At 42.5% G+C, this 17,425-nt stretch overlaps 1 protein-coding gene across 3 annotated transcripts in view; it reads left to right on the top strand.

The window, feature by feature from the left end:
• The first annotated feature begins 4,375 nt into the window (after positions 1–4,375).
• Positions 4,376–17,425, top strand: part of B3GALNT2 (beta-1,3-N-acetylgalactosaminyltransferase 2) — a 71,611-nt gene continuing 58,561 nt past the window's right edge. Inside the window, exons 1-5 of one of the 3 annotated variants that reach the window (XM_078785739.1) lie at positions 4,376–4,798; positions 4,935–5,106; positions 12,639–12,774; positions 12,923–13,023; positions 14,430–14,632. In XM_078785739.1, the coding sequence (XP_078641865.1) occupies positions 5,007–5,106; positions 12,639–12,774; positions 12,923–13,023; positions 14,430–14,632 (540 nt within the window). In that variant the 5' untranslated portion in view covers positions 4,376–4,798; positions 4,935–5,006. Of the gene's footprint in view, positions 4,799–4,894; positions 5,107–12,638; positions 12,775–12,922; positions 13,024–14,429; positions 14,633–17,425 lie in introns of all 3 variants that reach the window. The other 2 variants (XM_068129777.2, XM_078785745.1) reach the window with 2 other exon arrangements.

Below are 17,425 nucleotides of genomic sequence, written 5' to 3'. Positions count from 1 at the left end.
GTCCAAGTTGTCGATTTGACGCGTTCATTCTGCCCACAAATTCTCTATCGGATTCATATCCGGGGATATGGCAGGCCACTCCATATGCTCTACACCACGGTCAGCAAGAAAGTGTTGGATCATGCAAGCACGATGAGGCCATGCATTGTCATCTTGGAAGACAAAGTTTCCTCGAAAGGCTGCACGAGCAAATGGAAGCAATGTTTCTTCCAGAATGGCCCTGTACTTGAACTGGTTCAGGTTTCCATTCAGAACAACCAGTTCAGTTTTGCCCCCTGCATGAAAAGCAGCCCAAACGGTCACCCCACCACCTCCAGCTTGGACTCTTGGCACTATACAATCTTCGTTGTAGGCTTCATGCACTTGTCTGTGCACACGGACATGGCCATCTTGACGATAGACCAGAAATCAAGACTCGTCACTGAAGATCACGTGATTCCAGTGTCTTGGCTGCCATTGACGGTGCTCTCTGGCCCACTGCAATCGGCGCTGGCGGTGTTGTCTTGTCAGGCGTGGCTTTCTCAGGGGACGCCTGGCACAATAGCCTGCTTGAACCAGTCGTTGGTTGACTAGCCTTCTGGATACAGGCACATTTGTCAGTTGCTGCCATTCAGCCCTAAGCCGATTAGCTGACTTGGTACGGCCATTGCGGACTAACCAGTGCAGCTGGCAATCATCCCTCCTTGTGGTACTGCGGGGACGTCCTGGCCTCGATATTGGAGTAGGGACACCCCTCTGAGCATTTCGTTTCGAGATCTTTGACACCTGACCTTGAGTGATGCCATACTGCCGAGCAATAGCACGCTGTTTCATGCCGGAATTTCGTAAAGCCACCACTCCATGACAAACAGCATTGTCGAGTTGACGGATCATCTCCAGAGGAAGCGGCAATAACTTTTGTAGGCGTGCAGCAGTTGTTTTCCACTAATACACAACGCAACAACCCTTATATACCCGATTGTGAAGCCAATCGTCAAATGTACCTGTCCGTACATTTTGTCACGCCACCTGTGATATAATCCTGTTATTGACTTCTTGCGGCGACAGACAATCAGTGACATGGTTCTTTTAACAAAGAAATCACTGAAGCATAAAAGAAACTCACCAGATTGATATACCGAGTTCAGAAAGTAAACCCAAGTTAAGACAAAACAAATATTCCATATTAAATGCCAAGTCTGTATATATATTGTTATGGATCTCTCCGTCGGCCTTTTCCCCTTAAGAAGAGGGGGATTAGTCCCCTTGTCCGCGACTGACCGACGTGAGTCCTGGGGGTCCCAACGCTCCTCCCGGTCGGGAGCAGCCAGGGTATTTGGTCTACAAAAAGTCCCAAGGACCTGAGTGCCACTCCTGACCGTGAGCAAGGGAGGGACTCCCGCTCGAACCCCGGTTTGGATGGTCTATTTGCCGAGCGGTTGTTAGCAACCCGAAGTTCGAGTCATTAGCAAAGACTAAACCCGATCCTGAAACGTTGGCCAAATCGTGCCACAGGTGTCCAATGGGGAAAAGACAAAGATGAAGGATGTAATGGAAAGAAGAAGACAAAAGGTATGAAAGACAAATATAATTTATTACTAATATTTACACAATTAAAAGAAACCAAGGAGGAGGAAGGATAATAAAATAAAAACAGAAGAAGAAGCGGACACAGTGCACCTTAGCTTACCTAAGCAGTCTTACTTAGTACCCCAGGACAAGACAAAAGACAGACTACGAGCACACTTACACGACTGGGGAATGAAGGCAGGAACGATTGGCTGGAAGGAGAGGAAGGTCCAACTGGAACCGGAGCACGGTCAGGCCGGGAGTGAGCAGCCGCCGCCCCCTTCTCGATCGGCACGTTCAGCAGCCGCCGTTCCTTCGCGGCCACGGTCGAAACTGCCGTCGAAGCTCAAAGCTGTGGTGGTTTAAAGCTGCGGTGGTTCAAAGCTCATGGGACATCCCTCTCTCCTCTCCTGGATCATGCAGCTCGTCTCAGGTGCGTCGCGTGCTTTCCAAGCGCTCATCCTCTGTATCTCATCTCCGTAGCTCATCTCTTGTGGGGGCGTCTCCCGCGGGTTATATAAGCCCCACCCTTGAACCTTTGCGAACCTCCCCCAAGCATTCTCTCTCCGCCCTCTCAAGCCAAACCCCTTATACTTGGTTGGTTGTTCGGGGCTGGCTCACTCCTCCCCTCTATGACGAGGTGGAGACACGCCTTTCTTCTTCCAACCGACCGCGTGCTCAATGGAGTCCATTTGCGGCGAAAACCATCCAAACCTGACACTTTGCAGATGGGACCTACTCTTATTTAATTCGGTGCAATGAAGAGTCAAACTATTGGGAAACACAGTCTTAAACTACATAGAATAAGGGAATAACTATTTAAAAGGATATATGGTGCCCTGCGTGTAGGTTTATGGAATTAACTAAGCGGACGAGCTTCGACCTTTCTTTACATTACGGAGGGTGACATTTCCACACAACAAAACCATAATTCTCACATTCTTTACACTTTCTCAAATTCGTTACAATATATATATATATATATAATGTATATATAGGGCCTATATATATATATATACATATAATGTATATATAGGGCCTATATATATATATATATATATACATATAATGTATATATAGGGCATATATATATATATATATATATATATATATATATATATATATATATATATATATATATATATATATATATAGGCCCTATATATACATTATATGTACTAGGGCATGCCCGTACTATATATATATCTAAAATTATATCCCCCCCCTCTATTTACATGAAATGGTTTGGTCCGGTGGCAATCCCCCCCCTCTATTTACATGAAATGGTTTGGTCCATTCGCAAAGCCAAAGCGAACGGCTTGCGAGTACGGTGACAATCCCCCCCCCTCTATTTACATGAAATGGTTTGGTCCAAAGCGAACGGCTTGCGAGTACGGTGACAATCCCCCCCCCTCTATTTACATGAAATGGTTTGGTCCAAAGCGAACGGCTTGCGGAGTTTGGTAAAGAAATCGCCATAGCGTGCACAAACGCGCAGGAAAGCGAATGAATCGCAAATTAGTTTTAATTAGTTGTAAAACATAGTTTAACGCCAACATAGTTTGCCAACGTGAAATAAATGAATACGCTCTAAAATGTGCCGTCCGAGGCAGAGTCTGTTCGCCACGTTCGGCACACGTGATAGCTCGCTGCTCTCTGATTGGTTGAATCGTTTTTTGGACATAGCTCGCTAACTACTTGTCCGATTAATATGAAACCTTGAAAAGGCACATCCTCGGGTCCCCAGCAATATACCTGGCAAGTTTCAAGTATATCGGACCCGTGGTTGTCGAGAAACAGCGGTCACAGACAGACACACAGAGATTACTGGCATTATAGATAGATATACATATGTATATGTATATATATATGCTACTAATATATATATATTTATTTATTTATTTATATATATATATATGTATGTATGTATGTGTCAGTGATACATGTCTACCGATGTATATATATATACTTTCTACCGATGTATATATATATATATGTCTAACGATGCCTGCACGAATGATAGATCCATTGATAGTGCAGCGCGATTGGTCGATAGTGCAAATCCATCGATGGCTCATAACATATATACTAATAGTAATATAGTGAAAGCACTGTCCAGTCCGGAATGAAGACCGGCAGTTAGGTTGTCGAAACGTCGGACCTGACCTGAGCCTTCAGTAACTCCCTGCTGGCCAACTGTACCAGTTAGTGATGCCTTCAGTTTTGAACATGGATCGTTCCATTTAGCTGTGTCATCGGGTTGGGGTTACAAACACTGGCAGGGACGTCCATAACAGGTAATAATAGGTAACGGCTAACAGGTAACGAGTGCTACCTTGCGGGCGTCTGGCGGGGTGGAACCAAACTGTTTAACAAAGTTCTACCTCTGTACCAGCATTGTGGAATACGTCTTTCGGAGAGGCCACAAATTCGAATGTCCCGCCTGAATGTGAGTCAAAGATGGTCCTTCGGAATCATATTTCGAGGCACCGACGTTTTCAGATTTCGTACACTGACTCCTCTCTTTGATGTTATCGTAAATCACAAGCTAAAGGAATCAGTTTTCTTTCATACTCGATAGGGAAGGCCGGAAGGGTAGACTGGGTAGTGGAGATGAGAAGAATGGAGAAATAAAGAGGTTGCAGGAAATGAGTGCAAAAGGAGGTGAAGGAAGCGAATGATAAAATGATGAAAGTTAAAAAATATATAATCCAAATGCAGTAGTTCAGTCACTCCATACTCATAGAAAGTAGATATGCCCTGGAGGCACTGTTTCAAGAGAACGCCTCCGGAACCTGCGCAAGATTTAGCCTTGAAGGCATGTTTCACTTTTGAAAGTATTTTCTTCTGCCCAGTCTTTTTGCAAAGAGTTGGAGTTCTGATCGTGTTTCACACTCGGACCGCGGCGAGGTGTGCAGGTAGCCGTCAGTAGTCTGGGTTCCATTCTCGATATAGACTGTTGGATTGGTGCTTCACATCACATCGCCATCGGACGTCGTCCCTTAGACGGATGTTAAGCTGGGTGTTCCGTATACAAGCATTGGTTAGTGAAAGTTAAAGATCCGACGGTCTTTCACGAAGAGGAGGCGAGCTATCTCCGGCACTGAACAACTTTACGAATTCCTGATACTTTCAGCCGAACGACAGCAGTGGCCAGCCGGTTCGTGAAAGACTTGGGCCAAGTTTCCCCATATAAGCAATGTAGATTATGGTTTGTAGGTGTCACCTGAGGGAATAAGTGTGGTTTAAGGTATGTACTACGTATTTAACCATCACTTAGTCACGTGTTTGAGGTGTGCATGTGTTGTGTACCACGTACGTGTGTGTGCTGTGTTGGGCTTTTCAGGTTCAGCGTGAAGATACAGATTTGGTGTCGGTCCCTGCAGGTTAATCTCCCAATCCATGGTTCCGAAAAGCTTGTGAACCTTGTCGAGCCTGGGCCTGGATGTTCTGAACTGATGGGAACGAGTCGGTGGCTGCTGATTTGCACACTACCTTGTTGTTTCATGGTTGCTTACTATGTACACCTGACGTTTTTTCCATCTTTGTCATTAACAGGTGAGCTATGTGGGGTGCTATTTAAATCATTTCATTAAATATATTTATTTCACTTCATATAGTAAATATTTATTTCACTTTCACTTCAAATTTCACTTCATATATATTTATTTTCAAACTTTTTCTCACCACGTACCCCCTGAGTCCTCAGACAATGGACCTGTACTCCCATCATGGATACAGAGAATACAAGAACGGCACTCAGAAGAGAACATACCTCCGCCTGGTTTGCCATATCACTCAATGGTGAAGAATCACTTTAAAAATTCTACTAGCTGGATCTGGATCCGGATCTTCACCAAAATTGAATCGAATCGTCCTTGTCAGACACCTAACCTGTCCATCAAGTTTCGTCCAAATCCATCTATAACTTTTTGAGATATCCTGATATGTATTGTTTTTGGCCCTATCTCCCAATGGTGAAGAATCACATAAAAAATTCTAGTAGCCGGATCCGAATCCAGATCTTCACCAAAATCTAATCATTTCGTCCTTGTCACATACGCTACATCTCTGCCAAATTTTGTCCGAATCCTTCTACAACTCTTTGAGATATTTTGTTCACAATTGGACAGCCAAACGGACAGACAAAGACAGACAGGGGTGAAAACATAACCTCCATCCACATTTGGCGGCGGAGGTAACTATAACATCACTTGGTAGAGCACATACCTCCACCGGATCTTCACCAAAATTGAATCGAATCGTCCTTGTCAGACACCCAACCTGTCCATCAAGTTTCATCCAAATCCGTCCATTACTTTTTGAGATATCGTTTTTGGCCCTATCACTCAAAATGGTGAAGAATCACTTTAAAAATTCCGATCCGGATCTTCAACAAAGTCAAATCGATTCGTCCGTGTCACACATCCAACCTGCCCACCAGATTTCGTCCAAATCCATCCATTACGTTTTGACATATCCTGCTCACAGACAAACAAACAAACAACAAAGACGTTATGCAGAGCATGTTACTTGCAAAATCCACCCCTCCCCCCAAAAAAACGTTGTCATGGATACATCAAACTGTCCATTTCATTAAGATTCAAATCTAATCTCAATCAAAGTTCAGGTCAATCAGAGTAAAATTGATGATCTTTTCGATGAAAATTGATGATATTCGAAGTTTGACCTTGAGTTGACCTTTTGACCTCAAAAATAGTTGGGGCCCCAATTCAGTTATGCGCTATGCAATTTTCTTCAATCTCTAGGTTAATCAGATGAAAATTAATGATTTTTCAGATTTTTCAGATGAGCCACAGTTGGTTGTGAGAGTAGAGGAAGTCACGAAGCCAGGTGAGGAGTTGGCCTTGGAAGCCATAGGCTGAAAGTTTGGAGAGTAAGACAGGATGCTCGACTGTATTGAAAGCTCTAGATATGTCCAGAGATGGCCCTGATAAAATCTCTAACATTGAGGGCCTCCATCCATTGTTGGTGAGTAGAGGCAGCATGTCCAAAGTAGAGTGACCTGGTGTGAATCCAAAGTAATGATCTGAGAGGAGGTCGTTGGAGAAAAGGAATGATTTTATGTCAACTGCAATGATGGATTGCATTACCTTGCTGATGATTGGAAGTAAGCTAATTTGTCTGTAGTTAAGGGGATTTGTTTATTTACCTTTTATGTGATGGAGTGATGTTTTTGACTTCCTTGAAGATAGAATATGACCTAGGGCAAATGATAGCATGAAAAGGGCAAAGAGAGGAAGTGCAAGAGCAGAAAGGTGGGTGATGCTGTCCGGTCCAATTGCAGAATCAGAGTTGAGGGTTGCCAGAAACTTCTCCACCATCTCAGGTATAACAAATTGAGTCCAGGAGCAGTTGGGTATGACAGGGTAGGGTGGGTACAGATAGCGAGCGGTTGGGGACACAAGATGTTTAAGCAAACACAGAATTGAGGCATTAGGCCCTCTCATGAGCAGAGTTAGCTGTGGTGCCATTTGAAGAGGGAAGGGATAGAGAGGGCGCACATTACAGACAGACATAACAAGGAGCCACCAGGTTTTAGAGGAGGGAGACCAGTTTGAAAGTTTTTGACGTTGGACAGATTTCTCTCCAGCAAGTGAACACACACTTATTGCAGGCTTTTTGATCTGATATTGCCTTCGGTTGGATTTGTCTTCCAGGAGGAGAATGCAAGTTGTTTCAAGGCAACTGCCTCACCACAGTATTCATTGTATCAAGAGCGGGAGGAAGATAACTGAAGATGAGATGGGATGAATCTGTGAATAAGGGAGAGCAGGTTTCTGTGCAAGAGTTCCCAGGCTGATTTAATATCAGGGGTGGCAGACCAGTCCTGAAGTGTGATGGCTACTTGCAGTCCCAGCCAGTTTGCCTGAGTGAACTGCCAGACTCGCTGCAACATAATGGCGCTTCACATGCACAATGCACATGATCAGATGAACCAATTGGAGCAGAGGAAGATAAAACAAGACAAGTCAGGAGATGACGATGGTTCACGAGCGAGCGGTATTCAATGACAAAGGTCAAAATCGACATTGAAAATATATAAATAGGAATGTATTATCTGTTATGAGACTAGTTAGCTACACAATACCGAAAATTCGGTTCGATTCCGACAACTTTGAAAATTTGACCTTTGTGACCTTCAAAGGTCGAAGATTCTGAAATTTGTTGGAAAACTTGTATTTCATTATGTATGTGATAATATAAAAACATGTACGACATTTCACCCTATCAGGAAGCGAACAATGTAATAAAACCATCAAAAATCGACTTTTCTAAATTTTGTGACCTTGTGACCTTGGGGCGAAAATGAAAAATCGAGCTCCTTGGGGCTAGAAACATGACATTGGCCTAACCAAATATCGAAACCCCTGTCAGATTTCACCAAACCCTTCGGATAAGATGTAGCTTGAAATCGATTACCCCCTAAAAAGACATCTTTTTCGGGCGTGGCTCCGCCCACAATGGGCTCAATACGCCCACTCTAGGCAGGACACAACTAGATCATGATATCAACCTCCCACCCAAGTTTCATCAAGATCGGATGATATCATCGGGTAGTTATGCTGCGGACAGACAGACAGACAGACAGACACACACCCATGACGAATATAGTGGTCACTCTGTTTGATAACTCGTGAACCAATACATTGGTGGATAAATTGGTCATAAAATCCAGAAGGAAGGATTTGCCATTGACAAAAATTCAGATGGGAAAGTTTCCAGATTGAGTCAGTTCCACAGTCATACAAGTCCTTTGCAGAATTGCCATGGCTGGTGAGATGTACAAACACCCAGCCAATTTGCATGGTGACAATTGAAATCGTCACATATGAGGATGAGAGAATTGGGTTGAGTGGTTAAAAGTTGGTCCATGTCTGAAAAAGATGTTGAGAGGGCGAGGGGGCGGGACGGGGATGAGGGGGAAGCAGGTAGAGGAAGGGGGGAGGGTACAGACATGGAGGGGTTTGACATGATGTATGGATGTGAAGGGGAATTGTCATGTGCACACAACCTCTGCAAAATGGATGTCTCAGGATTCCTCCACTGGATATGCGACGACAGACTTCATGGTTTTTAGCTCACCTGGAACGAAGTTCAGGAGAGCATATATGCTATGGCGCGTCGTCAGTCCGTCCGTCAGTCTGTCCGTCCGTCCGTCCGTCAGTCTGTCCGTCCGTCCGTCAGTCTGTCCGTCCGTCCGTCCGTCAGTCTGTCCGTCTGTAAACACTTGAAACCTCTTCTCCGAAACTGCTGATGGGATTGCGACCAAATTTGGCACAAACGATATTTGTTGTGTTGTTACTAAAGTTTGTTCATGGCATTAAAAAAATCGGGGTCTAAGTGGGTCTACCGGGGGTCAAAGTGGATCCATGTTTGACTCCCCAAAATATGAATTTGCTTTTTTCTCTGAAACTACACACACTATTTCGATGAAACTTGACCACAACTTTCATCACCCGTGATGCACCGAAGTTTGTTCACTGCACTGAGAAAATCGAAGTTTAAAAGGGTCTATAGGGGGGTCAAAGTGGGTCCACGTTTGACCCCCCCAAAATAGGTATTTGCTTTTTTCTCAGAATATACACACGCAATTCTGATGAAACTTCACCACAACCTTAATCACCCATGGTGTACCAAAGTTTGTTCAGAGCATTAAAAAAAATCAGGCCGTGAGGGGTCGACTGGGGGGTTCCCCCCAAAATAGGTATTTGCTCTTTTCTCTGAAACTACATACACAATTTCAATGAAACTTTCACTACAACCTTCATCACCTGTGATGCACCAATGTTTGTTCAAGGCATTAGAAAAATTGGGGTCTGAGGAGGTATACAGGATGGGAGGGTGGGGGATACGGGTTGCCCCCCAAAATAGGTATTTTTTGTTTGTTTGTTTAAAGTCTTATAATTATGTTAGTATGATTCTACATGTTAGTATGATTCTACATTTAAATTGGTTTAAAATACCTTGTCATTTTAGTATACTGTCATTGTAGTATACTACCAGGTGAGTGCCAGGGGTATTCCCCCATATTTTATTTCATCACCTGATTTTTCAAATATATATATTTTTCTGTTTTTCTTTTTTTTTTCATGATTTCATTTTTTCACACACTTCATGCTAAAAATATTTTTGGTTGAAGGCACAGAGGAAAATGGGGCTGTAGGTTCAAGAGGGGGCTGTATGAACTTGGTGTTTAGGAGTGAAGAGGTTTTGGGAAATAAGCCTTGTGAAAAAGAAAAGTAAGATAATTTTATGAAGAAGAATGAATGGGTTGTTCCGGACTGACTAGTAAGGAAGGTATGGCATTTGAAAATATATTTTTGTCGTGTTTAAAAAAATGAAGAGCTTTTTGAAGGAAGAAACATTTTATTCAGTTTGAGGATATTGAAAAGCAGAGGGATAGGGAATGAAGGAGTAACTGTGCAGGAGCGATTGACCTGTTCTACCTTGTTGGTGACATTGTTGTTGTTTGGGAGAAGCAAGGAATATAAAATTTGAAGTGTGCAGTCAGCTTGGATTTTGGAAGTTTTACCAGGAAGGTTTACTGGAAGTTGCTGGCGGGTGGCAGGAGTCAGAGGACAGAGAGAGCAGGGGGAGCAATTTTGGAGAATAGATGGCACCAAATATAGATGCCACCAACATACCTGCAATATGAGAGCAACACAACTTGTGCTTCGGCCTCATCATGGAGATTCCAGAGCTTAAATAGATTCCACAGAATCTAGAAGAGACAGATGTGATGCTGAGGTATCAACCCATTGTGGAGAGCAGCACTCCATTAAGATACAAACATCATGTAGACTGTGAGTAGCTCTGATCTTCCAATGGTAGACTTTGATTGATGGAGGGTGCCCAGTCTGTGGCTGGCTTTGGAAACCAGCTTTGCTTATGTCGTCGTCCCATGAAAGGTTGTAAGTTGATAGTCCTAGAGGTTCACGAGACAATCTCTTTCAGTGGATAACTAAGGAAATTGATAGGTGTGTTTGTTTGATGATCAGTCCGGTGCAGTGGTGTGAGACTTGTATTCCAGGATTGCAGAACATGTTCCATTTATCAGACCAGATTCAAATCATTTCCAGATCAGCAAGAGAGATGTACAGTCACGTGAAAAAGTAAGTACACCCCATGTAAAGTTTTGACTTTTTCAACATATTTCAACATATAGCTATTTGATCTTCATTTCAACAATATTGGTAGATAAAGGTGATATAATATAACAAATATCATGAAAAATTTAGATTTTGTAGTCCATTGTATAATTTAAATAAACATAAATGCAAATTTCGCATGTGAAAAAAGTAAGTACACCCTTGGCTCTAATAGGTTTGGCTCTAATAGGTATTGCCCCCTTTGGCAGAAACAACCTCAAGTAGGCGTTTCTTATAACTGTCTACCAGTCTCTGACATCGACTGGGAGAATTTTTTTGCCCACTCCTCCATGCAGAATTCTTTCAGCTGTGCGATGTTTGAGGGATTTCTTGCATGCACAGCTCGTTTCAAATTCCCCCACAACATCTCGATGGGATTTAGATCCGGGCTTTGACTTGGCCATTCCAGAACCCTCCATTTCTTTATTTTCAGCCATTCCTTGATGGATTTACTGGTATGTTTAGGGTCATTGTCATGTTGCAAGGTCCACCTTCGGTTGAGCTTCAACTTTCCGACAGATGGCCTCACATTATCCTCAAGCACCCTCTGGTACAATGAAGAATTCATTGTGGATTCTATGATGGTGAGCTGCCCAGGCCCTGATGCAGCAAAGCTGCCCCAAACCATAATATTTCCACCACCATGCTTTACAGTTGGTATCAGGTTCTTGTGGTCAAATGCTGTCCTTGGTTTTCGCCAAACATGTCTTCTGGTACTGTGGCCAAATACCTTTGACTCATCTGTCCAGAGCACATTGTTCCAGAAGTGCTGGTCTTTACCTAGGTGTTCATTGGTGAACTTTAGTCTTGCCCTGATGTTCTTTCTGGACAGCAAAGGTTTCCTCCTGGTACACCTCCCATGTAGATCAAATTTGTGCAGCCTCTTTCTAATGGTAGATTCGTGCACTTTGACATCAACAGTGGCAAGAGCTACCTGTAGGTCCCGTGATGACATTCTGGGGTTCTTAGAGACTTCTTTCAGCACCTTGCGGTCTGCTCTCGGGCTGAACTTGCTGGGGCGGCCTGGCCTGAACAAGTTGGCAGTTGTTTGGAATCTTCTCCACTTGTAGATGATCTTCCGGACAGTCGAATGATTGATTTCAACTTATTTGGAGATATTTTTAAATCCCTTCCCAGACTCGTAGGCATCTCCAACCTTCTTTCTGAAGGCCTCAGAGAGCTCTTTTGATCTAGGCATGGTGACGCCGCACACTTAAACAACAAAGAGCAAACCAAACTAAATGTCTGAGGTTTAAATAAGACAGGTTCCTCCAAGATCCTCTCTAACGATGTTCTAATCATTTGCATCTCAGCTGGTGCACCTGATTCTAATTTTAGGTATTTGAAGGAGTGATAAATGTAAGGGTGTACTTACTTTTTCCACATGCAAAATTTGCATTTATGTTTATTTAAATTATACAATGGACTACAAAATGTAAATGTTTCATGATATTTGTTATATTATATCACCTTTATCTGTCAATATTGTTGAAATGAAGATCAAATAGCTGTATGTTGAAATATGTTGAAAAAGTCAAAACCTTACATGGGGTGTACTTACTTTTTCACGTGACTGTGCAACTGCTGTCTGCAGCCTACGAAAGAGACGAGGGTACTGTGCGACACAAGTTATCTGGAAAAAGAAGAGTTTTGTTATTGGAACAAGCTGACTTTTAGCATGCTTGTCTGAAACTTTTAAGTGCATGTTTCTCATATAAGGTCAATCCAGATATCATGATGGTGTACGGTAGTACTCGGGATAGGGATGGCACAGAAGAAAATGGCCACCACATCGAATGTGTACAAAATGATAGTTATAATTATTTGAGAAGTTTTTTCTTCCTTCAGTAATAATTTTCACAACCACAGCCACAGGTTCAGTCATTCAACCTTGACATCTTGATGGTCTTTTGTTAGGCTTGCTGAGTGGACATCGACGTCACTATGATCTCTTGGTGGCCGTACTTTCAGCTCGAGAGAACGAGGCACAGAGACGGGTGCTACGTGACACATGGGTGGGCGAGACTTATCGCGATCCTACTTTAAGAGACAGGTGCTGCAATGCATATGCAAAGCAAATAGCCAAACCTGGTTTGTACGTTGTTGCAGACAACAAATAATGTATTATTTTTAAGTACAATCATCATCACAAGCTTGCATGATGTGATTAGAACGGTGGTTCTGCCTGATGCTTGTTACAGGGTCCTTGTTCGCTTTGTGGTGGGGTCTGAAGGATGCTCTATTCCACCAGAAGACAGAGAAGATTATTATTCTTGCTCTTTGCTCAATGTGACAAACTCGGGTATGTATAGAACTTGATTACAAAAAATATCTTCACTATGATGATCGCTATCTCTCTCTCGAACACCATACTCTTCACAGAGTGTTGGTGCCACCAAAGCAGCTTCCTGAGCAAGAGTTGAACTAGGTTGTTTGCCATTGCCCTCCCTGCAGTAGTCAGTGCTAGAATTTGGAATTTGTTCAGGGTGATGGTGATAGCTTGTCCACTCTTTGCAAAGGACACCGTGTGGTCTTTATTACACCCACCAACTAATGCCAGCAGGACGCACAGTTTAACGCCCATCCGAGGGGCACGCACATTGATGAATCGCCCTGCGTCTCATACACCAGAATGTCAGTTTGTAGTTGGGCTAGGATTCAAACTCAGGCTAAACAGCTTAAAGACGAGTGCACATACCTCTAGGCTATTCTGCCAGCCAGATGATCACTATAAAGGGGGATAAACATTATGTGGAAAAAATGTAAGGAGGGGCGAATAGGTTAGAGGAGGATTAATTTGAAATGGAAATGAGGTTGTGATCGGAGGAGATGTGAATTGATGTGATGTATGGAGGGTTGGGGTGGGGTGCGATGGGGAGATGGATGTGAAATACAACTTTGCCATTCTTCCAGATGTAAAATGCAGATGGCCCCTTGTACATCAGATATGTCTCCTTTTTTTTTTTCTTTTCTTTTTTTTTACAGAATCTGATATCTTTGGTGATGTTTTTTTCTTACTCCTGGAAAAGTAGGTAGATAAAATTGGTTACTGCTCTCATGAGCACAACACCTGACATGTGCGTTTTACATACAAGGTGCACTCCTTATGAGGTGTAAGGAGGGTCGGTGTACCCGTGCCTACCCGAAGGGGACTATAGATTTGCTCTCAGTCTATCCTTACATCCGTCCTATCTGTGCTTTTCTGCACTTTGTTACATATTCTTTAACATATTCAACTGAAACTTGGTACATGGCTTTATTATGATTAGTGACAGAACAGGTTTGAGTTTTGGGGCGTTTAATCTTCTTTTTTAAATTTGTTTAAAAATTAAAGAATATTAATTGGCACCGGTAGGGGACATGTATTGCAAAGCATTTCTTGCTCTTGTTTTAATCAGTTTGAATGCAACCAGTTGAAATAAAATTGTATTTTAATCAATATATTAAATATATTCACTGTTCAAAATGTGTCTCAATGCTTTAGTTAAAGATCAAAAATGATCCTCATAGAATGATCCATTTTGTTTCAACTTTTGGTTTTGTTTATTTATTTCCATGCAGTGTTTGGCAACCAATAGCTTTAAATAAGCAAAACAAAGCTCGTGAAGCTGTTCCTGTTGAAACATGTTCTCAGACACGTATAATAAACTTGAAAACACCCAATAAATGAGTTGTTTTATAGATATGTTGTCTGCGTTATTTCACAAGGAGTGTCAGAAGACTTGATCGCTGTTGTTACCCTGTCTGGCTCAAAACGAGCATTCGAGGCTTCTTTGGTCCACGCAGCCACTTTGGCACTGGATTTTACCATCCGACACTCCGTGGTGATCACTCATCTTGGAGTGTTCACTGATGTTCAAACTTCATCCACACCTAACGCCACGGTGCAGCTGTTCAACCGGGCTACACAGGTGTGTTTCCTTTTTGATAACCGTACCTTTTTTATTTTCAACAACACCAAAGTGATGAATATGCAAACCAATTATTATCGTATAAAAAGTGCTGCTTGATTGATCAACTCAAGTAAAAAAAATATTTAAAGTGAAAGTATACCTTCTGCTAAGGGCTTGTAGTGCTGTTGTAACCAAATGTTGTAGTGTAGTGGCAAATCTTGTGGTACAGGAGCCCTGCAAAAAATGTCGGCCATGACATCATCACCAGATCTACCGTCACATCACGTTTTAACATGACACTAACCATTTAAGTCCCCAAAATGAGTGATAAACGAAAAACACATTTTACCATGATCACACAAGCTTAACACTCACACCCATTTCACCTCACAATTCACAATCCCTTTTTAAGAAAACGTCAGATCAATTAATCTCTATTCTCTAACTACCGTTTTTTGACAAAATTACGTATTTTAGTAAATAAATTTTTATTTTTAAGTGGTGAAGCCGCTTCAATTAATATTTGGCTATATCCATACCTTCGTCGAATAATGAAGAAGAAGAACCTGTCTAACCCACCGTGTTTAATTATAAAGGGTCCTAAAGGGTACTTTCTAATGGGTTCTAAAGGGCAGTTCTAGAGGGCAATTCTAGTGCGTTCTTACGGGTAATTCTAAATGGTTCTAAAGGGTAATTCTAATGGGTTTCGTTTGTTTCTAGGCTTTGTCTATTTCATATTAAAAATGCCAAACTGAACCGCTTCCTTCGGACATGTTTATAGTTTATTTAGTACGATGTGGTAAGGGCTCGCAGGGTGGGCTAGAGGTATGCACATTCATCTCTAAGCTGTCTAGCCTAGGTTTGAATCCTGACACAGCTATAAACTGTCATCCCGGTATTTCACAGATAGGGTAATTCATCAGTGTGTGTGCCGTCCCTTGGATGGACATTCACCTGAAAAACATTGCCCGTCTCCGCTCATCCCTCTCCTCCACGGCTGCAGAAACCCTCATCCACGCCTTCATCACCTCCCGTCTGGACTACTGCAATAGCCTCCTCTATGGTTCACCCTCAAAAATCACCAATAAACTCCAATACATTCAGAACTCCGCTGCCCGTCTACTCACTCATTCCCGGACCCGTGACCACATCACCCCCGTCCTTTACAAGCTTCACTGGCTCCCCATCCCCCAGAGAATCCAGTACAAAATCCTCCTCTTGACATACAAAGCCCTCCATAACCTGGCCCCATCCTACCTGGCTGACCTCCTCTCCAGACACACTCCCACCCGCAACCTCCGCTCTGCTGGTACCAACCTCCTGACCCCCTCCATCCGGACCAAATTCAGATCCTGGGGGGACAGGGCCTTCTCCATCGCTGCTCCCACCCTCTGGAACTCACTACCTCACACCATCAGAGACTCCTCCTCACTCACCACATTCAAAACATCACTAAAGACCCACCTGTTCAACGCTGCATTCAACATTCAACCCACAGCATTTAACCCCTGACTATCTCTTCTCCTTCTCCCTCCTTTTGCTTTAAATATTTCCCTATTGATTCTTGTCTTGTCTTTTTGATTCTTGTCTTATATATATGCCGTATATCGCTGCTGTTTGTTTTCTTGATTCTTGTCTTTTTGCAATTGTTGTTTTCATGTATTGTTATGCATTATGTTTTCCACTCTGTCAAAGCGCCTTTGGGCTTCTGGAAAAGCGCTATACAAAATAAATGAATTATTATTATTATTATTATTAAACTGGGTGTCCCATCTGCCGGTATTAGTTCTTTGGTTGTTGTCTTTCTCATTAGTTGATGTCTTCATTTAAATTGACGAAATAAGATAAAGCTTTGGTGCTGGATAAACATCCGAGAGTATTGAAGGAGATAGCAGAGCAGATAGGCATGATGCCAACATGTATAATGTCATGCTTATCTGCTCTGCCAAAATGAGTCCCTGTCTGACGCACAATAAACTACGAATTGACTAACCTCATAAGACCATGTGCCTGTATGGAAAATAAACACCAAATGCCACATTTTTTAAACAAAGTCAAGAGAGTTGTCGAATTATAATGAAACCGTGCTCTTATGCAAGGTGGATGAAGTATTAGGCGGGGGTTATTGGGACCTTTATGTCAAAACTGAAAACTGCTTTATAAATGTCTAATTGGAATTTAAAGCGGAATGAATCAACAGGATGCAAGCGTAAATCTTTTGAAGGCCACGGTACCTTCATGTTTAGAACATCTGAAAACGTTCTAAACATGAAAGATAATTTAAAGATCCGTAAATCTTAGGACTACAAATTAGACAGACACAGACTTGGGAAAAAGGTGATAAAGGAATGGAGATAGGTGTGAAGCCTGAACTTTAGATGATTAACAAAGAGGGAGTCTTGGAAGAATGCACATGACCTGGAATGGGTGGAGGACTGAAAGGACAAGGGAGATGCAAAACCATAGTAAGTTAGAGGCTGTCAACTTGCCGATGGTGAATGAGCAGTAGGCCTTGTGTCTTGGCTTATTAATGGTCTCTGACAAGGATTTAAATGTTTTGAGAACGAGAACATCGACGACTATGAGGTTGGCTTCAGGGGAATGACTATGAGGTTGAATGAGGAATTGCGTTACAGTACTACATTGTATTACAAATAAGTATTTTGTAAAATTTAAGAACTTTAGAAGTGCTAACAGAGAATACCTAGGGTTTGGAGGCCTCGGTTTGGATATATGATCTGAAAAAGAGGTCATGGCTTTCTGGCCAGACCCAAGAGTTTAAGAGACTGAACGTCTTCCACCGAAGTGCAA

Source organism: Myxine glutinosa, chromosome 1 (assembly GCF_964187855.1).
Source record: "Myxine glutinosa chromosome 1, kmMyxGlut1.1, whole genome shotgun sequence".
Lineage (NCBI taxonomy): Eukaryota > Metazoa > Chordata > Myxini > Myxiniformes > Myxinidae > Myxine > Myxine glutinosa.
This window is presented reverse-complemented; position numbering and strand designations above follow the sequence as displayed.